Source organism: Rana temporaria, chromosome 13, assembly GCF_905171775.1.
Source record: "Rana temporaria chromosome 13, aRanTem1.1, whole genome shotgun sequence".
NCBI lineage: Eukaryota > Metazoa > Chordata > Amphibia > Anura > Ranidae > Rana > Rana temporaria.
In genome coordinates, this window is record NC_053501.1 from 113297239 (window position 1) to 113323934 (window position 26696).

Consider the following 26696-nt stretch of genomic DNA (forward strand, 5'->3'; position numbering starts at 1 on the left):
TCACGACGTCATTTTCCCGACGTGCATAGCGCGTTTTGAGAATCGCGCCGGGTAAAAAAAGTTGCGGCGGGAAAAAAAAAAGATATGGCGGGAAAAATGTTTTAAAAAAATAAATAAATAACAGCGTCGCGGGTAAGAAGGGTCTACTTTTACAAGGTGTAAACAGTTTACTCTTTGTAAAAGCAGCCCTAATTTTACGCTTGCAACGTAAGTATTTACGGAGATTTCACGAAGCTAAACCGCTTTGTGGATCTCCGTAAGTGCTCATTTGCATACGCTAAGCGGCATTTCGACTCGAAATGCCCCCAGCGGCGGATGCGGTACTAAGATCCGGCAGTGTAAGTCCCTTACACATGTCGGATCTTCTGCCTATCTTTTGGAAACTGATTCTGTGGATCAGTTCCAAAGATAGAAACAGGGATACGACAGCGTATCAGTAGATACGCCGGCATATCCCTTTTGAGGATCTGGCCCTGAATTCTTATCTTTGGTAAAATTAACCCAAATCGGTGTATATTATTTGGTCTTTGTGAAAGTTATAGAGTCCACAAGCTATGGTGCCAATCTCTGCAAATTAATCACACCTAAAGTACTGACGGTCTATCTCATTTCTTGAGACCCTAACATGCCAGAAAAGTACAAATTGGAAAGTAGACATTTCAAGGTGTTTAGAAAGAGTTTTTTGAAGTTGTAATTTTTTCCCACAATTCTTTGCAAAATCAAGATTTTTTTTTTCTTTTTTCACAAAATGTTCATATTATCAGGTTATTTCTCACACACATCATATGCATACCACAAATTACACCCCAAAACACATTCTGCTATTACTCCTGAGTGTGGCGATACCACTTGTGGAAGGCTTTTTCACAGCCTGGCCACATACAGAGGCTGAGTACGGCTGGGTAGTGCAGAGTATGGCTGAGTATGGCTAGGTACGGCTGGGTATGGCTTAACATGGCTGGGTATCGCCGAGTATGACTGGGTATGGCTGAATATGATGGCTATAGATGGGGCGGTGGACAAGTTTATGCTTCACCTGTGGTGTTTGTATTCGTCCAGCAGCGCACCAACACCTTTGCAGTCATTGTGCTACATGCTGGGTGTTTGGTGTGCTCCTGCACCTTTAAGGAGGGGTGGCTCCCCTTCAGTCCACCTGCCCTCATCTATCCATCAGAATGCATGTGCCTCCATTGTGGGGACATTCATTGTTTAGTGTTAGGACCACAGATTCCAGGGTGCCTTGGCGTGGCTCTGTGGCTCACGCATGCGTTTGCAAATGCGTGCGGACAAAACCCCTGTTTTTAACGCACACTGTTAATTGGTTGTTCTGCGAGCTGGTTTGGTAAGTAGGCTTGGTTTTTCCCTGGGCATTCCCCAGGTTTTGTTGTTATGGCTGAATATGGCTGGGTACGGCTGAGTATGGCTGGGTATGGCTGGGTACGGCTCAGTATGGCTGGGTACGGCCGAGTACGGCTGGGTATGGCTGAGTATAGCTGGGTATGGCTGGGTATCACCGTGTATGGCTGAGTATGGCTGGGTACAGCTGAGTATGGCTGGGGGTGGGTGGGATGGCTGAGCATGGATGGATGAGTATGGATGGCTGAGCATGGATGGGTGGATAAGTATGACAGAGGAATGGCTGAACATGGATGTATAGATGGATGAGTATGGCTGAGTATGGATGGAGGGATGGATGAGTATGAATGGCTGAGTATGGATGGAGGGATGGATGTAAGGATGGATGGCTAAGTAATACGCTAGGGGGAGCGTGGGAGCGCGATTCTGGGAGGACGTCAATGTACACCCTCCCAGAGTTATCGAGCAGCACTGTAGCCGTCATTTGACTATTGTGCTGTCGGTAACTGGTTAAAGTGTAAGTAAACCCTGTAAGTAAGTCATTTTCAGCCAAGGAAGCTGCCATCTTTGCCTCTGTTTAATCTACAACTGCCATGATGCTGCCCATGTGATCAGTGATGACACCAGCCATCGGATGATTTGACAGTTTGGTTGAGAGCACAACAAATGGGAGTGTTACATTTTCAGTACATGCTGGAAATGAAATTGTTTTATGGATGGGTTTACTTCCGCTTTAAGTTGGTATTGTATAAACATTCATTCATTCATGCTGGCATCATCACTATTTATATTCTTATATAGTAAAGTATCTATAGACTGCTGCTTGTAATACATAGAGGAGGTTTTACCTATATTAGAAAAATGGATGCTTGTGGCAAGCAATGATTATTCCACTACTGTCATGGCTGCTTTGCATCTTGAGGAACATTGTACATTTATTTTACTTATTTTATATATATTAGATATATTTATTATTATTATTATTATTATTAATAATTAATATTATTGTCTCAGTCAGTCCTGTTATACTCACTGTAATTCCTCTATCCGGCTTGTTGTCAGAGCTTCCATCAGATCCCTGAAATGAGGACCCTCCAGATTGTTCTCATACAGGTTCAATGTCCTCAGTGTCTGGTTATTTCTTATTCCAGATGCCAGGTGGGGGCAGGAACTGTCTGTCAGGTCATTATAGGACAATCTATAGAAGAAGAGAAGAATGTTACCAGAAGAAAATTAATTTCACCCCTAGGAATAAATATAACTATTCTCTACATCAGGGGTCTCCAAACCTTCTAAGCAAAGGGACAGTTTTGTGTCCTTCAGGCTTTAGGGGGGCTGGACTGTGGTCAATGGAAGTAGCTAATGCCCTGGCATTAGTGCTCCATCATTGGTTCTAATGGGAGAAATAGTGCGCTATTTTTCATATCAATGAGAAAAATAATGCCCCATTGATGGGGTTAGTAGGGGGAATGGTTCCCTATCATTGGTGTCAGTTGGTGGAATAGTGCCCCAAGGGCCAGATAATGGTAAGCAAAGGGCCACATCCAGCCCCCGGGCCTCAGTTTGAAGACCACCACTATACATGAATTTAACTATATTCTCTTTATTGAAATCATTTATATTAGATCACTTTATAAAACTCCAGGAAATAGAATTTTATAAGAAAAAAATTATAATGGAGTAGACCCCCCAATATTATCCTCCATGTGTAGAGATGGTGATATCTCCATACAAAGGTCCAAAAGGTTTCAGTCAGCACTTGCTGTGAATTGTGAATAAATCGCTCCTATACAAGCACTTCCACTTATGGATTATTAATCAAATATTAATAGAAATAATAACAATGAAAATATATGGTATACCTTCTTTTATCATATATTTAACCCCTGGGTGCCGAACGCATACAAATATCTGGCCTCTCGGAGGCCGGGCCTTGGCACCACATATTTGCATGCATTAGCGCCTTGCGCACTCCCGGCACATTGACCTGCGGCCCACAAAAAGTTTTCAGATTATATGACTGATGTGACCGCCAATCACGGCGGTCACATTGTTATAAGCCCCACCCCCAGAATGGCAAACCCCTAAAGGGCCGTTGGGAGCCGGTGCAAAGGGGTTAAAAAACCCTTTTCCCTTATATTATCCTATTTCCATCTTTATTGTTATAAAAAATAGGTGTCTTTTATTGAATATTTCGTTTTGTGATCATCTTTTCTCTTTATTCGGTTTCTTTGTAAATGAAGCCCTCAGGAATTTGTTTTTAGCATGGCACAGGAAGGGTTACCAGCAAGAGGAGGAATCTGCTAAAAGCATTGTCCTGAATGTCTGATATATTCCTTCACAAATAATTATATTCTAATCAAGTGTGATGTCATCATCAGAACAGAACTTATACATTTTGGCAATTCTTTTTTATCCAACAATACCGCACACCTGTCAGGCCGCGTACACACGACCGGTCCATCCGATGAGAATGGTCCGACGGACCATTTTCATCGGTTCACCACTGAAGTGGCCTGATGGTCTGATGTGCGTACACACCATCAGTTCAAAATCCGATCGGGTCAGAACGCGGTGACGTAAAACACACGACGTGCTGAAAAAAACGAAGTTCAATGTTTTCAAGCATGCGTCAACTTGATTCTGAGCATGCACTGGTTTTGAACCAATGCTTTTGTGTACTAACCATCGGTTTGGACCGATGGTCAGCCGTCCATTGGTTTGATTTTAAAGCAAGTTCTCTAATTTTTGTCCGAAGGACAACAGACCGATGGGCCGTACACACGGTCGGCTTGGACCGATAAAACTGGACTTCAGGCCGTTTTCATCGGTTTGGACCGACCGTGTGTACGCGGCTTCAGAGGTCACCTGTCAGGACCCAGACAGACATTCTGGCATCACACCTTCCAGTTAAAGAACTTCTACAACAATCTCCACTGAACAAATCTGAATGTATATGTATCTTATGTGTATCTGTATAGATGTGTACCTATACAAATGTGTATTTGTGGCTGGGGAATATAAGACGTTATCCCACTAACTTATAGAACCAAATACACACATATCATCCTGGTGATGAAAGTCAGTTGATACTAAACTTGGACATACTTTTTGGTCAGCAAATAACTGAATTTCCATCCACACAAACAAGGTTGATGGAGGAATCCCTTCTCTGCTGCCGTCAGAATACACTAATCCATGGCTACAGTTGTTCATTGATGGACAAATTTATAAAATGTTCCTTCAGCATAAGCTGATTAACACAATGACAAATTTCAATCAGTGTATGGCCAGCTTAAAGTGATATTAAGTTCTATTTTATTGTTTAAAAATAACAAACATGTTATCCTGAAAAAACATAGCCGCGCTCTTGAGCGCCTATGCTGTAAGACTAAGGCCCGGTACACACGGGCAAACATGTACGATGAAACCGGTCCGTCGGACCGTTTTCACCGTACATGTCTGCCAGAGGGCTTCTGTACGATGGCTGTACTAACCATCGTACAGAAGTCTGCGCGTAAACAATACGCGGGGCGTGTCCGCGTCGTCGCCACGACGATGACGCGGTGATGACGCGGCGACGTGGGCGGGCCTGCCATTTAAAGGCTTCCACGCATGCGTCGAAGTCATTCGACGCATGCGAGGGACGGCGGGCGCTCGGACATGTACGGTAGGTCTGTACAGACGACCGAACATGTCCGAGCGGGCAGGATTCCAGCGGACGGTTTTAAAACACGTCCAGGAATATTTGTCTGCTGGGAAAAGGCCCGGCGGGCAAATGTTTGCTGGAATTCGGCCCGTTCACGCCTACACACGACCGAACATGTATGCTGAAACTGGTCCGCGGATCAGTTTCAGCATACATGTTTGGTCGTGTGTACGGGGCCTAAGTCTCAGAAAGATTTCAACCAATATAAATCTGCCCTCCAAAAATACAACTCCTGCCTCCTCATTGCCAAGCAGACCAATTTTATCACTGTCATTGACAACTTATCTCTACCTTCCACTATTTACTTCTCTATAACTTGAACTGTGGGTATAGAATTGGGTATATGTGATTGTATGATACTATTATTATTTTATTTCTTATGGTTGAACTTGATGGACTTGTGTCTTTTTTCAACCTGACTAACTATGTAACTATAACACTTCTCTACCTTCAACTATTTACTTCATCCTCCACTGCCTCCAACCACCAACTCACTGCCCAGGAGATCGCCAATCACTTCAAACAAAAGATTGATACACTGTACAGATGCCTGCTTCACCTAACACCCTATGTCCACAGGTACAATCATTACTTCCTTCATTCAACCCCAGCATTATTGATGAGGTTGCTAAACTTTTCTCTAACGTCCACCTTACCACCTGTCCCCTAGACCCTGTTCGCTCGCAAATGATAAGTTCATCCTCTGGCTCTATTCTACACTCCCTAACTCAAATCTTCAATTTTTCCCTCTCCTGGCATCTTCCCAAACTTTCTAAAAAATGCATTAGTACCCCCCATCTTAAAAAGACCTCATCAATCTTAATAAACTATGCCCCATCTCCTTGCTCCTTTTTTTAACCAAACTCCTTGAATTTCTGGTCTACAACCAACTGAATGATCACCTAAGCAAGAATAACCTTCTTGATCCCCTTCAGTCTGGGGGGTCCGCCCTCAACACTCCATGGAAACTGCTATCCTAAAACTCACAAACTGGGGGCATGGCTAGTGTGCAAGTAAGATGGACGCTTAAAGTGGTTGTAAACCCTTTTTTAAAAAAATAAATTAACACCTGCAAGACAAAGGCATAATGAGCTAATATGCATAGCATACTAGCTCATTATCTCATACTCACCTGGGATCAAAGCCCTCGCTGCGGCGCTCGACATAGCACCGGCTGGCGACATATCGTCCCGGAGTTACTTCCGGGTATCGCTGCTCTGGCGCTGTGATTGGCCGGAGCCGCGATGACGTCACTCCTATGTGCTATTGCTTCAGTGCGCATGTGCCGATTGCATCGGCACATGAAAATACAGGGGATATCTCCTGAATCTTTCAGGTTTAGAAGACCTTATTATAGGCTTACCTGTAGAAAAAGGTGTCCACATTAAGAGTCCACACTGCTGATGCTGAAATGGATAAACTCCTCCAGCGACAAGCTCAGGCCTAGTTTTTCTTCCCAAACCAGGCAGACCACTTCCTGATCATTTAAGCGGCATGCCACGCAGAAATTGGGATGTGCTAATGCGCATCCACTTCTACCATGTGAAGTAGCAACTTCTAGCCACTTCTCGCTACTTGGGCAATTTTCCACATCCTTACGTTCATTTGCAATTTTTCCCAGATCTCTTTCAATCCACTATGCAACTTTGTTAAAAGCTCAATACAATTACCAAATCCCTAAGAAATCACAAAATGAATTATAAATGGGAAAACCCAATTGAGCTCCTGATCTTTAGGAATGGCAACACTCATGTCATCCACACTCTGGAAAAAAGGGCTGCAGCTTCTGAGGAATCCTTAAACATCCCGAAACATCAGATAGGAGCAATCTCACCTCTGCTCGACTTTCTCCAGAATGGCAAGAAATACTCTTAGCCTTGTCAGCAATCACCTGAGCCCACAATCTGCTTGATAGCTTACACTGTAATAGCCTTCCTACCTGCCTTGTGGAAGTCTCCCTGCTAGCAAACTTTTACCCAAATTACTTTTTTTCAGTTTTCATTGCACATTGATCACAGATCTATTGTTTTAGTTCTAGTCTTTTTGACCTGTTAGTTTAAATGTTATTTTTTGTTCTGTTTTTCTGTTTATGAGTTAACCACAATTTTCCAGATCTGAACATCAAAATCACACCTACTGCGATCTACGATACCTGTCATCAGTTCTAGAAGATGCTCCTCGCACATCAAGTTCCAACCAAGCTACGCTTAATCTGTGAGTACCCTAACACTTGACTTAAAGAGGAAGTAAACCCCGGCCGATTCTTTGGGTTTTTGAATTTGTATGTTACACATGTGTATCGCAATGCATACTACACAGATCATTTCCCAAAACGAGTCCCGCAAATACCTTTTTTCACCCGTTTTTGTTTCCTCTATTTCCCGGTACTGAAAGCACCATTCTTTCTCCTGTTTGTTGAATCAATATCTGACGTCACTTCCGCCCTTACGAGTCCCTCGTCGAAATCTCGCACATGCGCCGTAGCGCAGTGACCAAGCCTCGATGTCGTTAGCCGTTACCGCGGCAACCAATGATACACGGCAATGAATGAAAAAGCGGCGGGAGTATCAGGAAGAGAAGAAGGAGTATAGCAACGCGAGACTTTTCCTCTGTGCCTGACAGAGGGGAAGTTCGCTTACAATCAGTGCCGGAAACCCTGAAAATGAAAACCGGCAAACTTTAGATGCCGGTTTTCAGGGTGAATAGTGCGCAAGCCCGGTGATGTCATCATAACTAAAAAGACGATTTTACAGCTAATTACAGGGGTGAGTACACTTTCACAGGCAGCGATCAGCTGCCTGTGTTATGGGCTAAGTTTTAAAACAATGTTGTGTCAGAGGGTTTACAACCACTTTAAGCATTTTCAAACTCTATCAACATGGCAATTAACCTAATTTCAATAAATGCAAGAGGGATAAATCACTCGGAAACACATTTCTATCAACTAGCTCCTCCGAGGTGCACACGTGCTTCTTATCCCCAAATCTTCTCAGCCTCTATCCCTGGGACCAAGGGACATACTAATTGTGATCCGGGACTCAGTTGCTTTTCATTTAGTTAAATAAATCATTGATCCTTGGAGGAAGGTTTATAATATTAATATGCAACCTAAATTCAACAAGATACACAACCTTTATGCACCCAATAATGTGTGGGTACTTTAACATTACTTTAGCCCCTCGCTTTGACTCTACCAGTTTACCTAAACACTCTACACCCTCGCTACAACCCCTTTTGAACAAATATGATCTATACGATGGATGACGCTGCTGCCATACGACCAAAATAAATTTTACCCTTTTCTCTGTGGCCCACACTACCTACTCAAGCCTCCTACAAAAAGTTTGTGATTCTTCTATAAACACTATATCCTGGTCAGACCATGCCTCCACATCTATCACAATCTCAGACTTGTGTGCCCCTCAACCTACCTTCCTTTGGAGAACAAATTGCACCCTTTTGCATACTACAGAATACAAAGCTACACTGGAACAAAAAAACTCCTGTAATTTTTTCAGATGAATGAACAATCTGTTAATGACCCATTTACCTTGTGGAACTCGCATAAATCTTTTATTCGAGGAATATTCATCCAGCTAGGAGCTATGGCCAAGAGGAGAAGGCAACAGCAAATAGGCCATCTCATTGTTGAACAATGACCTTAAGTTATATGCAAAACTTATAGCCTTTAGACTTGTCGATATTCTGCCTACCCTGATACAGCCAGACCAATTTGGCTTTACCAAAGATAGACATACTTCAGACATTACCAGATGAGTAGTCAACTTCATTCATTATTCTAAAATAGCCAAAACGCCTTCTCTGCTTCTGGGACTGGGCTTATCTTAATGAGGTCTTAACATTTTTTGGCTTTACCGGGCACAAACCTTCTTCCATATTAGCACTGTATACCTGCCCTTCAGCCCATGTGCTTTTTAGAGGGTATGTTATCTCAACATTTTTTGATCACAAGCGGGACTAGGCAGGGTTGCCCCATCTCCATTAATTTTTAACTTATTAATGTAACCTTCAGCCTCACATATACGTTCCCACTCAGACATCACTGGTTTTAAAATTGGAAGTCATGTCCATACATTCTTATTTGCTGATGACACCATATTGATGACTACAAACGCAGAGGCCTCCTTGGTTGCAGTTCAAAAGGTACTACAATTATTTCATACTGTTTCCTATTACAAAGTTAACTCAACCAAATCGTACATGCTGAATTTGGGCATAGAACCCTCTTTAAAACAAAGTTTACAACAGAACTACCCATATGTGTGTAGAAAGAGGAAGATATTTCCTACCTAGGCACTATCCTCACCGGTTCACCTAAATCCCTGATTAATGCAAACTACACTCCACTATATCTAACTTTAAGCTATCTTGAACAGTGGCCTTCAAGATGATGGTCCTGCCCCAACTACTGTATATCTTCAGAACCCTAACGATAAAGGTCCCTGACTCCCCTTTTAAATCTCTACAGGCTATTGGTAGTAACTTATTTGGAAAAACAAAAGAGCTTTTTGCGCCCTCGACAACCTCCCTAAGCACAGGAAAGCCAGAGGCATGGACCATGTAGACCTGAAAGATTACTCTCTAGCTACTATTATGTTGCAACTAAAATACTAGCTTGACCCTTCAACCCCCCACTTATGGTCTGAGATTGAATCTGCATTTATTCCAAGTAAAAAGCTATCAAATTTCATTTTAGCCCAACACCTTATACCTAAGGCCAAACAGGATCTGTTTCCTACTATTTTAGCCTCTATAAATGTTTAGAGAACAATTTTTCCCAAGGCGTAATCTGATCTAACTTCTACCATTCCATTATCACTAGAGGTTTGCCATTTAGTTATTCCTAATATCTCTTTTTTTGAATGGCACAATAGGGGGATTAAATGGGTACGCCATATATTCCAAAATGATAACATAAAATCCTTCTTAACACTTGAATATCACTTACCAGAGAGAGAATATTATACTTATGTACAAATAAAATACCTTCTCCGCAGTAATTGGGAGAGGATGTGCATTATTCCTAAAAAAAAATGCAGATTATTTGTCTAATGCGAAGTCATCCAAAAATGAGATCTCCCTTATATATAGGACTATCAAAGCCAAAAACTGTTTCTGTAAATCCAAACCCTTCCTGGCCTGGCAAAGAGACCTTGACAAATCCTTTAATCCCTATCAATGGGAACAAGCTATGTCTTATACCTATAAATCTACTAAAAGCGCCAATCTATGGAAACGAATGGCCAAAATTATACTATGCTGGTATTTGACTCCATACCAGCTATCTAAATTTCACCCACATACACCCAACACTTACATAGTTACATAGTTAGTCAGGTTGAACAAAGACACAAGTCCATCCAGTTCAACCACAAAAAATAAACAAACAAAATAAAAAACACAGTACAATCCCATACACCCAACTCCATACCCACAATTGATCCAGAGGAAGGAAAAAAAAACCAGCAGAGCATGATCCAATTTGCTACAGCAGGGGAAAAAATTCCTTTCTGATCCCCTGAGAGGCAGATTTACCCTGGATCAACTTTACCTACAAATCTTAGTACTCAGTTATATTATGTACATTTAGGAAAGTATCCAGGCCTTTCTTAACCTCCTGGGACCCGCGCTATAGTCAAATGACAGCTACAGCGCGGATCCCAAAATCCAACAGGACGTCAATAGACGTCCGCCCCTTTGGGCGTTCCCCGCGCGCGCTCCAGAGCGCGCAGCGGGGAAACTCTGTGTTGGCCGTGTCCCTTGGACACAGCCAATTACAGATCGCCGCGAACGGCCAATCAGAGTGGCCGTTTGCGATGCGATCTGTGCGGCCAATGAGAGATGATCTCATATGTAAACATATGAGATCATCTCTCATTGCCGTTTTACACAGAGACAGCGGTGCTGTCTCTGGAGAGGAGACCGATCTGTGTCCCTTGTACATAGGGACATAGATCGGTCACCCCCCCGCCTAGTCACCCCCCCTCCACCTACAGTTAGAACACAATGCAGGGATACAGTTAACCCCTTCCTCACCCCCTAGTGTTAACCCCATTCAATGCCAGTCACATTTATACTGTAATTAGTGCATATTTATAGCACTGATCGCAGTATAAATGTAAATGGCGCCAAAAATGTGTCAAAAGTGTCCGATGTGTCCGCCATAACGTCGCAGTCCCAAGAAAAATCGCAGATCGCCGCCATTTCTAGTAAAAAAAAATTAAAAATAATAATAATTCTGTCCCCTGGTTTGTAGGTAGGCGCTATAACTTTTGCGCAAACCAGTCGCTTATTGCGATTTTTTTTTTTTTTACCAAAAATATGTAGAAGAATACGTATCGGCCTAAACTGAGAAAAAAAAATGTGTTTTTTTTTTTTTTTATTTGGATATTTATTATAGCAACAAGTAAAAAATATTGTATTTTTTTCAAAATTGTCGCTCTTTTTTGTTTATAGCGCAAAAAATAAAAACCGCACAGGCGATCAAATACCACCAAAAGAAAGCTCTATTTGTGGGGAAAAAAGGACGTCAATTTTGTTTGGGAGCCACGTCGCACGACTGCGCAATTGTTAGTTAAAGCAACGCAGTGCCGGAAGCTGAAATTTCACCTGGGCAGGAGGGGGGTATATGTGCCCAGTAAGCAAGTGGTTAAAGCAATCTACTGATCTGGCCAGAACCACCTCTGGGGGGAGTCTGTTCCACATTTTCACAGCTCTTACTGTGGTGAAATCTTTCCTTATTTGGAGATTAAATCTCTTTTCTTCTAGACTTAAAGAGGGCCCCCTTGTCCTCAGTGTTGACCGTAAAGTGAATAACTCAACACCAAGTTCACTATATGGACCCCTTATATATTTGCACATGTTGATCATATCCCCCTTATTCTCCTCTTCTCAAGAGTGAATAAATCTAGTTCTTCTAATCTTTCCTCATAGCTGAGCTTCTCCATGCCTCTTATCAGTTTGGTTGCCCTTCTCTGCACTTTTTCCAATTCCCCCGATATCCTTTTTGAGAACTGGTGCCCAAAACTGAAGGTCTTACTATGGATTTGTACAGGGGAAAAATTATATCTCTCTCTCTGGAGTCCATACCTCTCTTAATACAAGAAAGGACTTTGCTCGCTTTGGAAACCGCAGCTTGGCATTGCATGCCATTACTGCGCTTATGATCAACTAAAACCCCCAGATCCTTCTCCACTACAGATCCCCCCAGTTGTACTCCCCCTAGTATGTATGATGCATATTCTTAGCCCCCAAGTGCATAACTTTACATTTATCAACATTAAACCTCATCTGCCACATAGTCGCCCAATTAGACAGAGCATTGAAGTTGGCTTGTAAATTGGCGACATCCTGTAAGGATGTTATTCCACTGCATAGCTTGGTGTCATCTGCAAAGACAGAAATGTTACTTTTAATCCCAGACCCAATATCATTTATAAATATATTGAAAAGTAAGGGTCCCAGCACTGAACCTTGGGGTACACCACTGATAACCTTAGACCATTCAGAGTATGAATCATTAACCACGACTCTCTGAATTCTGTCTTTTAGCCAGTTTTCTATCCATTTTACAAACTGATATATCCAATCCTGTAGACTTTACCTAACACATGAGCCGTGTGTGCGGAACTGTATCCAACGCTTTTGCAAAATCCAAGTATACCACGTCCACAGCCACTTCTCTGTCCAAGGTTTTACTTACCTCTTCATAAAAAATAAATCTGACAACTTCTGTCTTTCATGAATCCATGCTGTCTGCTGCTTAAATGGTTTTTTTTCAGCAAGAACTCTTCCATGTGGTCTTTTATTAAACGTTCCAGTATCTTCCCAACTATAGAAGAACTAACAGGTCTATAGTTACTTGGTAAAGACTGTGTTCCCTTTTTAAATATAGGCACCCCATTGGCCCTGCACCAATCCAGTGGTACTATTCCTGTCATTAATGAGTCCCTAAAAATTAGATACAGTGGCTGTGAAATGACAGAGCTTAATTATTTTAGGATCCGTGGGTGGAAGCCATCTGGTCCAGGTGCTTTATCCACCTTTATTCTGTCTAAATATTTCTGGACCATATCACTTTTGAGCCATTGTGGATTTGGGGCTGTGTCACTCCCACCCCCATTGTGGACATGAGCTCCCCCATGCTCCATTGTATACACAGAGCTGAAGAAAGCATTTAATAAATTTGCCTTCTCTTTGTCCCCAGTCACCCACTCTAGATTATTTTGTAAGGGGTCTACATGCTCAGAATTCGCCTTTTTACTATTAATGTATTTGAATAATTTTTTGGGGTTTGTCCTACTATCTTTTGCAATCTGTCGTTCGTTTTGAATTTTTGCATCCTTGATTTCCTTTTTACATATCCTGTTATATTCTTTGTAACATTTAAACGACACTAGTGTTCCTTCATTTTCATATTTTTTAAACGCTATTTTCTTGTTGTTTATAGCTTTTTTTAACTTTGACCGTGAGCCACATAGGTTTTATTTTTAACCTTTTAAACTTATTGCCCATGGGAATATACTTTGCAGTAAGGTTTTATTTTTAACCTTTTAAACTTATTGCCCATGGGAATATACTTTGCAGTAAGGTTCCAAACAGTCTTTTTGAAGAATTCCCATTTCTGTTCTGTGTTTATCGGTGCCAATATTGCCTCCCAGTCTAAGTCCTGGAGAGCAGCCCTCATCCTTGGAAAATTTGCTCTCTTGAAATTGAGTGTTTTTATCTTTCCTGTATGTATTTCTTGCTTATAGTTAACATCAAATGAAATCATGTTATGATCACTGCTACCCAGGTGTTCCTTTATCTGAACATTAGTAATAAGCTCTGCATGGTTTCAGATTACCAGGTCCAACAGAGCATCATTCCTAGTTGGCGCCTCAATAAACTGGACCATAAAATTGTCCTGCAATAGGTTTTGAAATTTTTGTCCTTTAACTGTCCCAGCAGTGCCATTATTCCAGTCAATTTCTGGGTAGTTAAAATCCTCCATTATTATCAATGTCCCAGCCCTTGCAGCCCTTTACATCTGTGCAAGGAGCAGAGTCTCCACCTCCTCATTAACATTGTGTGGTCTATAACAAACGCCAATGATTAACTTTGAACTACGCACATCTGTATGCAGTTCCACCCATAATGCTTCAGCCTCATCACACTCTCCATCAACCAGGTCCTTTTTCACGCTTGCTTTGAGGTCACTTCTCACATAGAGACAGACCCTGCCACCTTTCCTTTTTACCCTGTCTTTCCTAAAGAGAGCATAGCCAGGAATATTAATAGCCCAGTCATGTGAGGATTGAAGCCAAGTTTCAGTAATACCGATTACATCATACCTTTCCTCATGCACCAAAGCTTCCAACTCACCTGTTTTGCTTGGCAGACTTCTGGCATTGGTGAACAAACACTTAAATGTATTATTACATTTTTTCTCTGGTGTTTTTCATATAATTTCTAGTAGTACAAATGGCACTATAGTTTCCAATGGCTGTTTGAAACATGGGAACTTTCTTGTCACCTGCCATAACCCTCCCCCATCTATCCCCATTCCACTCTCCATTAATGCCTGACCCCTAACTGACCTGTGTGCCCGATGTAATTCTAGATCACCCTCCCCCTTGACCACACTTGTTGGAGAAAGTGTGGTCAAGTGGGAACCCGGTACCATCCTCTCTGGGCCTGTAAGAAATGAGAAAACTTTTGGATTTCCATCTTTGACATCATCTCAGAATTTTTTTCTATACTGGTACAGCTACCCCCTTGCTTGGCAATATTGAATTTCGGCATAGATACTCTCCCTCACCATACTAGGGTGGTAGTATCTAATGTACTAATTGCTGCAAGATTGGTAATAATGAGACATTGGAAGTCCCTATTACATACCCCTATATCTAGGGTAGTATTGACAGTACAAGTACACTATACCTTCAAAACCATGTTTGCCCCAACCAATGTATCCTTTAAAAAAAATTCAGATGATTGGTCTCTTTGGCAGCAGTGGAATGACAAAACTAGACATTCTTGATACATAGACAGCGTTCATATTACTAACTGTTAACTTGAACTCATACTAGTGGTTTTGTGACTCATTTTTTTTGTATTTAATTTTCCTTTTGTTTGTCTCTTTGCCTACTCTACCTGTCACTACCTATTGCTATTACAGGGGATATTTATATTCCCTGTGATAATAAAAATATTATTGGCAGTGAGCCAGTGTAAAAATAAATAAATAAATAAATAAATAATAAAAGATTAAAGTGCCTCCCATCCCCTGCATTCATGCGCAAAGGCAAACACACTCATCGGCTCTGCATGTGCGCAATCAGCGATCACACCACACATTTGAGGTATAACAGCAAATGTCAGATCATGGGCAGTAATTCTACCACCAGACCCCCTGTGTAAATCTAAAGTGGTAACCTGTAAAGGCTTTTAAAGCATTGCCTATGAATAATAAAATTTATGTAATTTGTTTTGCCCTTGCATTGACGTGCGCATTTTTAAAGCATGACACGTTTAGTATCTATTTACTCAGCATACCATAATCTTTTATATTTCAACACACAATTGGGTATTATGTTGTGTTTTTGTGTTTTAAAAAATGAAAAACACTGTATTTTTTCCCCCAAAAAAATGCATTAGAAAAAAACGCTGCATAAATATCATGTGACATAAAAAAAATGCAACACCAGCCATTTTATTCTCTAAGGCTTCTGTTTCTAAGGCTTCTGTTTGAAAATAAAAAATATATAATTTAGGCGGTTCTAAGCAATTTTCGAGCAAAAAATACAGATTTTTTACATGTAAACAAAAAGTATCAGAAAAGGCCAGATCTTCAAGCGGTTTAAGTAAATGGAGCTGCACCACATCCACCCCACAACTATGTTCAATACATGCGGTAGTAGGGGCTTTTAGGGGTTAAAACAGGCAGTGAGGAGGTGACAAATCGCTTCTTTACTTCTAGCCAAACACCTTTTGAAAAGTTATACATCATTGATTGCTCTTTAAAGGGTCAATCAAATGTAAACAAGTCCTTTCATTGTTGCTGCTGCATTGTTTTGGTCCTCTTTCCTTTGAAGTGCACTCTAGGATCTACATACTATCCCTATATACAGTGGAAATAGCAGACACAGTATATCCTACAGCACACTAGTTATAAGATTAAATAGAATATTGGATAATAAGGTTTTAGGGGGGAAAAAACTATTTAAAGGCTGATAACAGAATGTGATAAAATACAAGAATTAGACAAAATATAAAACTGTCCCAGAATATTATTGTCTCAGTCAGTCCTGTTATACTCACTGTAATTCCTCTATCTGGCTTGTTGTCAGAGCTTCCATCAGATCCCTGAAATGAGGACCCTCCAGATTGTTATCAGACAGGATCAGTCTCCTCAATGTCTGGTTATTTCTTATTCCAGATGCCAGGTGGGGGCAGGAACTGTCTGTCAGGTGATTATTATACAATCTATAGAAGAAGAGAAGAATGTTACTAGAAGAAAATACACATAATAGACATTTAAGGCAATCATGACTATACAATGACAATAGGTTGGACTAAGCGAGATAAACAATAAGAGCTTCAAAGCGCAACCTACCTCCTCTCCTGTAGTACTACTGGTATCCCGTGTGTCTCCGGCAGTGTGTACATTGGAGGGTCTGCCATTATATGCCTCCCACCCAGCCAATGCAACTGGGTGTAAGTGTAGGCACGTACCGCACATGCACCCTGCGCGTTGTTCCGTGTTCATTCCCAGCATGCGCATGCACCCTGCGCGTTGTTCTGTGTTCATTCCCGGCACCGCAGGTTCATAGAGCCGGCACAGGGTGGACACAAGGGCAGCACCACCATATGGCGGGAGGAACATAATCGCAGGAAGAGGAGAGGTGTCTCCATACCTGGGATTGTTCTGCAGTGCTGATGGACAATAGGGGAGAGCATTAAGAGCCCATAAAAGTAGGGCTCTTGGCAAAGTTTATGCAAGCGGCATGGCAGAGTGGGATGACACCGGGGGGTCCTAAAGAGATGACTTCCCCAGGTGCCCCTGGGTGTCCATGCAGCCACCCTAGGTTTCCTTAAAGGTGTATCAACCTGCACATAGTGCTTAGAGAGCCATAAAGGATGAGTACTAAACAATTCATAAAAACTTTAATTTTAAAGGAGACATATTCAATGGGAATGGCTGCAAGAGGACACATATATATTTACAATATCTGAATTTAATTCCACATTTATATTTAAGAACGACACATCAATAACCCTTACTTACATAGCATCAAAAACATCAAAGCTTTTTTCCTATCAAATGGTTTCACTACTGTTGAAAAACACATTATCAATACTAGTCTAGTATTTACCCCAAAGGGACATTGGCATTGTTGTTATGAGAGGGAAAGAGGGGGGCAATGAAGGAAGCTAAACAAGGGACAATCCTTATTTACAGGAAGGGTTTAAAGCTCAAGGTTTCATTTAAACCAGGGAAAGAAGTGGCCTTCAACATATGAATCTAACAAGATTCTAGTTGTTGCAATTTCTGATCATTGCTACTTCCTCTGTTGTTCAATGGGACATACTCAAATGCCATACACTTTATGGCCTTGAGATCAAAATTATGGTGAAGGCCCACATGGCGGCTAATTGGAGTTTGCATTTTACGCTTCTAAATAAGGGAGACATGATCCTTGACCCGTTTAAAAAAAGGTTGTTTTGTTTTGCCGACATAGAAGCAATTGCATATACATATTGTAAGGTATACTATGCCCTGGGTTTGACACATTACCCTGAATCTAATGGTATTGATTTGATTATTAGGGAGTAAAATTTCCTGACTTTTTAGCATGAAAGCACAATAATCACATTTCGAGCAAGGATAGGTACTTGAATTAGCCAGTCGTGGATTGGTTTAGATCATATAATTTCCATCTTACTTATTGCCCAGGGTCCAAGAATGGGAAATCAGATTCTCTCTTGTATGTTTCCAGAAACTCCTGAAACAGTACTATTCTTTCCTCACATAACTTCTTACTGTTTCAACCTAGTCCAAGAATGTCTACTAAGCAAGCTTCTGCTCTGTATCCTGAATCTGAAACCCTTGTGTTGAGGGGTGAAATTTACTTCTAGATTCTGGAAATCTTTGTGAAAATTGAAGTTTGTCTGTCCTCTGCATACCACCCACAAAGTCATGGACTAACAGAAAGAACTAATCAGACTGTGGAGCAAAATCTGAGATGTTTCTCTACATTTACCAAAGACAACTGGGCATTCCTTCTCCCATGTTTCAAATTTTCTTATGACAATTCAGTTCACGTATCTACTAACCAATCACAATTCTGGTCAAACTACGGTTCTCACAGATGTTATTGCAGAAGCATCTGCAGTCCAGGATAGGCTGACCTTTATCTAAATCAACGATCAAACACTCCAGGAAGCCATGCAAAAGGCTCAGGAGGATTGAAAAAGACATTTTGACAAAAAGAGAAGAATTTGGCCCTTTCCTGTGCTGAAAGCTTGGGACAATGTTTGGCTTTCCACAGCAAATCTCACACTTTCTTGTCCCTCTCAGAAATTGGGCCCAAGATTGATTGGACCTTATGAAATTAAGAGGAAAAGTAACCCTGTAGCATTTGAGATTAACTTGCAAAATTCTTATAAAGTCCATCCAGTTTTCAACACCTCTTTACTCAAACCAGCAGTGTCTATCTCATTTCCTGAAAGAGAAGAGTCACCCCCACCACCAATTACTGTAGGGAAATACAAAGAATTTGAAGTAGAAGCCATTGTAGATGGTTGAAAGAGGGGGAGACAAGTTCAATACTTTATTAAATGGAAAGGATATCCACCTGAGGAGAACTCATGAGAACCAGCAAATAATGTGCACGCTCCTAAACTTCTTCAGGAATTCTTCAAAAGAAGAAAAATTGAAAAACGGGAGGCTGCCCCTCGGGGGGGGGGCACTGTCAGTGAAAAATTCAGAGAAAACCTGTCAAATGAGCCAGTATGGCTGCGGTAATTCATGCAATGGCAAATCTGCATATGCAATGGAGAATCTGCACACCCCAAGCCTGATAATCACCAGCCTCCACTAGCATTTATAAGGACAGCAGTTCCTTTCATAAATTGCTGGATTTTCATCAGCCTTTGTACCCTGTGTTCCTGTGCTTTGTGCTTCTGCTTGATTACCCGTTACCAAGCCGGCTTACCCCTGACTTGTTCTGGCTTCTCTCCTGGCTCTGACCCTGGCTTGCTCCACGAACCTGCTCCTGCCTTGTTCCTGACTGAAATTCTGTGTTTGACCCTGGCTTGATCTTGACCCTGCTTCTGCCTCAGCTCCTGATTGACCTCCTGTGTTTGACACTTGGCCTGGCTTCTGACTTTGCTTCCTGCTCTACCCATCTATCAAGATCCACCAGGACTTCCAGAGAAATACCTGCTTGGATTCATCTCTGCTCTTGAGTATCCTCCCATCTGGAACCATTAGGCAGCTTCCTCTTCAGGCAACCCATGCATCTTTAGGCATAGCACCCTCTGTCACCATCTTCAGGGGTGCTCTTCACTCTTTAGCTGCAAGGGGGCACTCTCGTCACTTAAGCCTCCAGTCAGGTACATGACACAGGAAGCTATTATGATGCTCTGATTTATCATTGCAGTAAGATCAGATCAGTGTATGACCTCCTATAATCTCATCTCTTTTACTTGTCAAACTACATGGAACATCAGATTTTAACAAGGTTATAGAAAAAATAATTTCTTGGCCAATTAAAGTATTATAAGAGTCTAAGATTTAGACAACAGCCTGGGATTGGCTACCTAAGGAATTCAAAAATGTGATACATTTTGCTTACATTTTTTTTTCATTGTTGGGATGTCAAACTGTCCCAGAGTATTATTGTCTCAGTCAGTCTTGTTATACTCACTGTAATTCCTCTATCCGGCTTGTTGTCAGAGCTTCCATCAGATCCCTGAAATGAGGACCCTCCAGATTGTTCACAGACAGGTTCAGTGTCCTCAGTGTCTGGTTATTTCTTATTCCAGATTCCAGGTGGGGGCAGGAACTGTCTGTCAGGTGATTAGAGGACAACCTGTAGAAGAGAAGAATATTACCAGAAGATAAATAATTTCCACCCAGGAATGAATGTAACTATTCTCTACATGAATGGAACTATATTATCTTTATTAGAATCATTTATATTAGATCGCTTTATAAAACTCCAGGAAATATAATTTTATAAGAATTTTTTTTATAATGGAGTAGAACCCCAATATCGATTTGTAGAGATGGTGATATCTCCATAAGCAAAAAGGTTTCAGTCAGCACTTGCTGAGAATAGATTGCTCCTTTACAATCACTTTCACTTATAATTTATTAATTCCAATAATAAAAGGAATAATAACAATTAAAATATATGGTGTACCTGTTTTTATCATATATTTTAAAGATATTTTTCTTCTTTTATATTACTCTATTTCCATCTTTATTTTTATAAACTAATAAAGTGTCTTTCTTTGAATATTGTTGTTTTGTCATTTATTCCGTTTATTGCTACACAAAGTCTGCAAGCATATGTTTTAGAATGGCACAGAAAGGGCTACCAGCCAGAGGACGAATGTGTTAAAAGGATAGTCCTAAATGTGTGGTGTATTCCTTGATAAAGATTAACATTTTAAAAGCACTTTTTATTCGGGCATCTCTCCTTCCAGATAAAGAACTCATCTGTGGCTGGGCAACAAAAGATGTTATCCCACTAACTTACAGAATCAGATACACACATATCATCCTGATGGTGGAAGTGAGTAGATACTAAAGCTGCACACACATCTTTGGTCAACACAAATTAGGTGGATGGAGGAATCCTTTCCACGCTGTGTCAAAATACACTAATCCATGGATAAAGTTGCTAATCGATCGAAAAATTTACAATATGTCTCTTCAATGGAATTCGATTAATCACTTGACTTCTATCGAGCAGGGGAGCATACACACTGATCCCAGATGGAATTGCCAAATTGTTATCAGTGTATGGTGAGCTTAAGTTGCTAATGTATAAATCCACTCATTCATGTTGGTAACATGACAATCTTCACTATGCATATTCTTCTATAGTAAAGTATTTATAGACTGCTGATTGTAAAACATGAGGTGGTTTTAACTATATTAGAAAAAATTAATGCTTGCGCAAACAATCATTATTCCATTACTGTTTAAAGCAATCACTGCAAAGGTATACACATGTCATGGCTGCTTTGCATCTCAATAAAAATGATCCCCTTACTATGTTTGGTGGGCAGTACCCCTTTATGGAAGAGCCTTGCATAATTCAGTGAAGCTATGAGCTATGCTGTGTAGGCTCAGCCAAGATGGACAGGCCACAGCGGAGAATTCTGACAAAACATGATCCACTGGAGAAAGAAATGGGAACACCAGTATTCTTGCCAAGAAAACCTCATGAACAGAAACAAAAGGCTAACAGATATGACACCGAAGATGAGTAACCCAGGCTGGAAGGTGTCCAATGTGCTACTGGGGAAGAGCGGATGGCAATTACCTGTAGCTCAAGAACTAATTAGCGACAAGGAATCTCAGCTGTGGATGGTAGGAGTGAAAGGAAAGTCCAATGCTGTAAATAAGAATATGGCATAGAAACCTGGAATGTAAGATCAATAAATCTAGGTAAGCTGAATGTGGTCAAAAAGGAGATGGAAAGATTGAACATCGATATCTTGGAAATTAGTGAACTAAAATGGACTGGAGTGGGTGAATTCATCTCAGATGACTACTATATCTACTACTGTGGACAAGAATCTCTCAGAAAAAATGATGTGGCCCTCATAGTCAACAAACGAGTGAGGAAAGCAGTACTAGGGTACAATCCCAAAAATGACAGGATGATCTCAGTCCGTATCCAAGGTATACCACTCAACATCACAATAATCCCAGTTTATGCACCAACCTCTACGGCAGAAGAAGCTGACGTTGAGCGCTTTTATGAAGATCTACAACACCTTTTAGAACTACCTCCAAAAAAACATATTCTTCTCATAATGGGAGATTGGAATGTTAAAGTAGGAAGTCAAAGCATATGCGGAATAAAAGGTAAATATGGCCTTGGAGTACAAAATGTGGCAGGACAAAAGCCAATAGAGTTTTGTCAAGGGAACACTTTGGTAATAACAAACACTCTTTTCCAACAACCAATGAGGTGACTCTACACATGGACATCACCGGATGGTCAATACAGAAATCAGATTGATTATATTCTCTGCAACCAAAGATGGAAAAGCTCTATATAGTCAGTCAAAACAAGACCTGGAGCTGACTGTGGCTCAGACCATGAGCTTCTTATGGCAAAATTCACGCTTAGATTTAAAGATTTAAGAAAGTGGGAAACATCACTAGGCATTTCAGATATGATCTAAATCGCATTCCTTGTGAATACTTAGTGAGGGGTGTGAACAGATTTAACGGATTACCCAACTGAATGCAGTCTTCCAGAGAATAGCAAGAAGAGACAAAAAAATCTTCTTAAACAATCAATGCAAAGAATTAGAGGAAAACAACAGAATGGGAAAAACTAGATAGCTTTTCAAGAAAATTGGAGATATCAAGGGAAAGGTTTGTGCAAAAATGGGCACGATAATAGACAAAAATGAGAAGGACCTGAAAGGAGCAGAAGAGATAAAGAAGAGATGGGAATAATATATAGAACTACTATACAAGAAAGATCTTAATGTCCCAAGTGTAGCACCCTCTACCTAGTTAGGTGCTAGAGTATTTTTTTTTTTGGTAAGTGTAGGTAAATATAGGCAGGCCTGGCTGGTTTGTGTGGTCTGGGAGTAGCAGCGATAACTCACTGACAGCATAACCTCACTGTTAACTGCCTCTTTCTTTTCGAGGAGAAGAGAGGTGGAGCTGTCTGGGATGTCTCTGGAAACTCTGACCAATCCCCAACTAGGATTGGCAGGGGGCAGGCCTCCTTGAAATACCCAGAGTCATCTCAGCTGGGGAGGAGTTTATCGGGTGGAAGAACTGAGGATAGCGTACTAGGCTGTCGGTGGCCTTTGAGGGATTTGAGGTGACCTTGGGCCTGGGACTCGGGTGCAGGATGGAGTTCTTCAAGAACTCATGAAGGATCTGGACAGGAGGCACAGAGAGGAGTCAGAGAGGACAGCAGGAGCTAGTACTGCCGGGGGAACCATCGGTTGAAGCCAGGAGGGCTGGTGAGTGACATGTGCAGTTAAAAGGACTGAAGAGGCATGTCAGAGAGGACTGACAGGAAACAGTCAGAGCTGGGTGAGGAGCCAGTAGGGGGAATTGCAATGTCACAGGCAGTAAAGTCGGGTAGCTGCAGCCAGGAGGGTTGGCAGTGCCTGAAGAGGACTGACTGGGAGCAGCAGTTCACCAGAAGGACAGATAGCACTATCAAGACTTTCCATATTTTCTGCTACACTATAGGGAGGTTCCTGCCTGCGAAGGGCAAGTTACTTAGGCCTGGCTGAGCCAGTGTCAGGTCTAACCACCACGTGTTAGCTTTTCCTGGGATCACTAAATAGAAAGCAACATCCAGGAGCAGGGTTGGACTGGGACAGAAATTTGGCCCTGGACTTCATCCAGACTGGCCCACTTTGACAGGTCTCTCCCATGGCGGCCGGACAACTTCCCCACCCACCCGAGCCCCCTCTCCCCCTTCACTAACCAATAGCCGTTCTACTTTATTAGAGTAGAATGGCTGATACTGGTACTCTTATAGGCAGTACCAGTGGGGAAGCTAGACATTATTTCACCCGGGGCAAAGAATCAGTTTGGTGCCCCCCCTTATGGGACAAGATTAAGCAGAAGTGAGAAACTTCCAGGCCATAGCTGTTGAGTCAGCTGTATGTCCCCTCCCCCCATGCTCCTCTGTCTTCCACCCTGCTCCTCTGATCCTCCCCTGCTTCTTTGTTCCCCCCCAGGTGAGCGCTGCGGGGAGGGAGAGACAGAGGAGTGGAGGGGGGGCGGCAGTCCGCTGTCACTGAAGCCGGCCCACTGAGCCATCGGCCCACCGGGAAACTCCCTGTAGTCCCAATGGCTAGTCCATCCCTGTCCAGGAGGAATGGAGCGAACCACTAGATAGGAAGTGAAGATTTGTGCTAGAGGAGTCTGGAGAAGAGTATAAAGAATGTACATATATTTCCCTAGCAACGTTGCTATTATTTCACTGGGCATCCCATATTTTCCATACCCCATCCAAGTTGAATTTCCTCAGTAAAAATACAGAAACAAAGCCAGCAAACTGTTCATGGTCTTGGAATGTCTGGGAGTTGAATGCCGGGCAGGGTGACAGGTGAGCCCCATCACTTAGTAGCCCCTACGGGTGTATCGATACACATATAGCCACAAAGATGTAGTCACTGACCTTGAACCGTATATCCTGAGGAGTGAAGTCAAATTGGCCTTAGAAAACATTGCTAATAAGCAAGCTAGCGGAAGTGATGGTATTCCAGCTAATTTATTTAAAATTATAAAAGATGATGCTGTCAAAGTGCTGCACTCACTATGTCAACGAATTCAAAAAAACTCAACAATTGCCACAGGACTGGAAAAGGTCTGTTTACATTCCCATACCAAAGAAGGGCAGCACCAAAGAATGTTCAAACTACCATACAATGACACTTATCTCACACGCTAGCAAAGTTAAGCTGACAATTCTACAGGCTAGGCTTCAGCAGCATGTGAACCAAGAGCTACCACAAGTACAAGCTGGATTTTGAAGAGGCAGAGAAACTAGAGATCAAATTGCCAACATTCACTGGATCATGGAGAAAGCAAGGGAGTTCCAGAAGAATGTGTACTGCTTTATTGACTACAGTAAAGCCTTTGTTTGTGTGGATCACAACAAAATGTGGCAAATACAAAAAAAAAGGAAATACCAGACCAGCTCACCTGTCTTCTGAAAAACCTGTATGCAAGTCAAGAAGCAACAGTTAGAACAGGACGTGGAATATCTGACTGGTTCAAAATTGAAAAAGGAGTGTGGCAAGGATGTATATTGTCACCCTACTTATTTAACTTATATGCATATACATCATACGAAATGCCAGGATCGACGAATCACAAGCCAGAGTTAAAGGTCTTGTAAAGGTTCAATTTTTTCCCCTAAATAGCTTCCTTTACCTTAGTGCAGTTCTCCTTCACTTAGCGAGAAATAATGATGTGGTCCTTCATGATCTCACTCAGGCTACATCTTCCTTTTTTCTCACCCACTTTCACACTTTGTGCTTGCTCAGTTCTTCCCTTCATCTGACCTGGTGCATGGGCTTTTCCACACTTCTTAATAATATTATACATTCGTTACATACTACTGATCTCAATCCACAGAAGTGTTGGCCTACTGTCTTTCACATTCACACATTGGCTTTGGGGAATCCACAGTGCTCCCTGTTTGTCCATGTGTCTCTACCTCAGCACCCATGCCAGACAATTTCAACGGCTCTGGTCCTGTGCTCACATCTATACAGTTGACGTGAGTATTCATAGGGTTATCTTGTTCTTTATGCATTATTTATAATATTCTACTACAAAATTATACCTTATGGTTATGTCTCTTTATAGATCACCATTGCATTCGCCCCTGAAGAGTTGGAATACCCCAATGAAACGCGTTGGGAATACATAGATGCATGATGTTCATACAGAAGATTTTATGTTTTTTATACTGTTTTACTCCTAGATTCTCATTATACTATCAAGCCCCTCCAGTGGTTCATGTTGTGCAGGACTTGTCCTTACTCCACGATATGCCAAGTACCATGGTGTTAATATGCATATGTAATTTGTAGCATGTTTAGGCAATTTTGTGGATGCAATTTTTGTCATTCAGTATGCTTTACATTATATCACAAGGCATAATAAAATGCTCTTTGCTAAGACTGCTTTTTGTTATACATCTCTCATTCCAAGTCCCGAACTTACTCCCCCCTTTTGTGTTGGAACCCAATTAAGCAATACTGTATATATTATATGCTTACTCCGCATGGTGATTGGCCTCATTTAACCACTTAACCCCCGGACCATATTGCTGGTCAAAGACCAGAGCACTTTTTGCGATTCGGCACTGCGTCGCTTTAACTGACAATTGCGCGGTCGTGCGACGTGGCTCCCAAACAAAATTGGCGTTCTTTTTTCCCCACAAATAGAGCTTTCTTTGGTATTTGATCACCTCTGCAGTTTTTCGTTTTTGCGCTATAAACAAAAATAGAGTGACAATTTTGAAAAACAATGAATATTTTTTACTTTTTGCTATAATAAATATCCCCCAAAAATATATAAAAAAAAATGTTCCCCAGTTTAGGTCAATATGTAGAGTAATACACAAAAAACACACAAACTCCTGCGCACGGGTGGATTGCTGTGCTCCGATGAAGAGGCCTCTGTAGCCTTGAAACGCGTCAGCCGACAGAGACACACCTTGCTTCCCCCCATCTGGGATTGTGGCTCGAGGGGTATTCATCACCATACCGTTGTTGACAAGCCTTTTACACTATCTCGTTTGTGAGTAGTTTTATGTTTTTTTATTCATTTATTAAACTGTCAAACGGTAATGCACAAGGCTGGTGCGTCTTTCTTTTTCTTCTCTTA

The 26696-nt window shown here is 41.5% G+C and overlaps 1 protein-coding gene across 1 annotated transcript in view; it reads right to left on the bottom strand.

Moving 5' to 3' along the window:
- LOC120920587 (NACHT, LRR and PYD domains-containing protein 3-like) overlaps nt 1-26696 on the bottom strand; it is a 223805-nt gene that overhangs the window by 32801 nt on the left and 164308 nt on the right. Inside the window, exons 11-12 of the mRNA XM_040332737.1 lie at nt 16388-16552; nt 2390-2554 (exon numbers count right to left, since the gene is read on the bottom strand). Of these exons, the coding sequence (XP_040188671.1) occupies nt 2390-2554; nt 16388-16552 (330 nt within the window). The remainder of the gene's footprint in view (nt 1-2389; nt 2555-16387; nt 16553-26696) is intronic.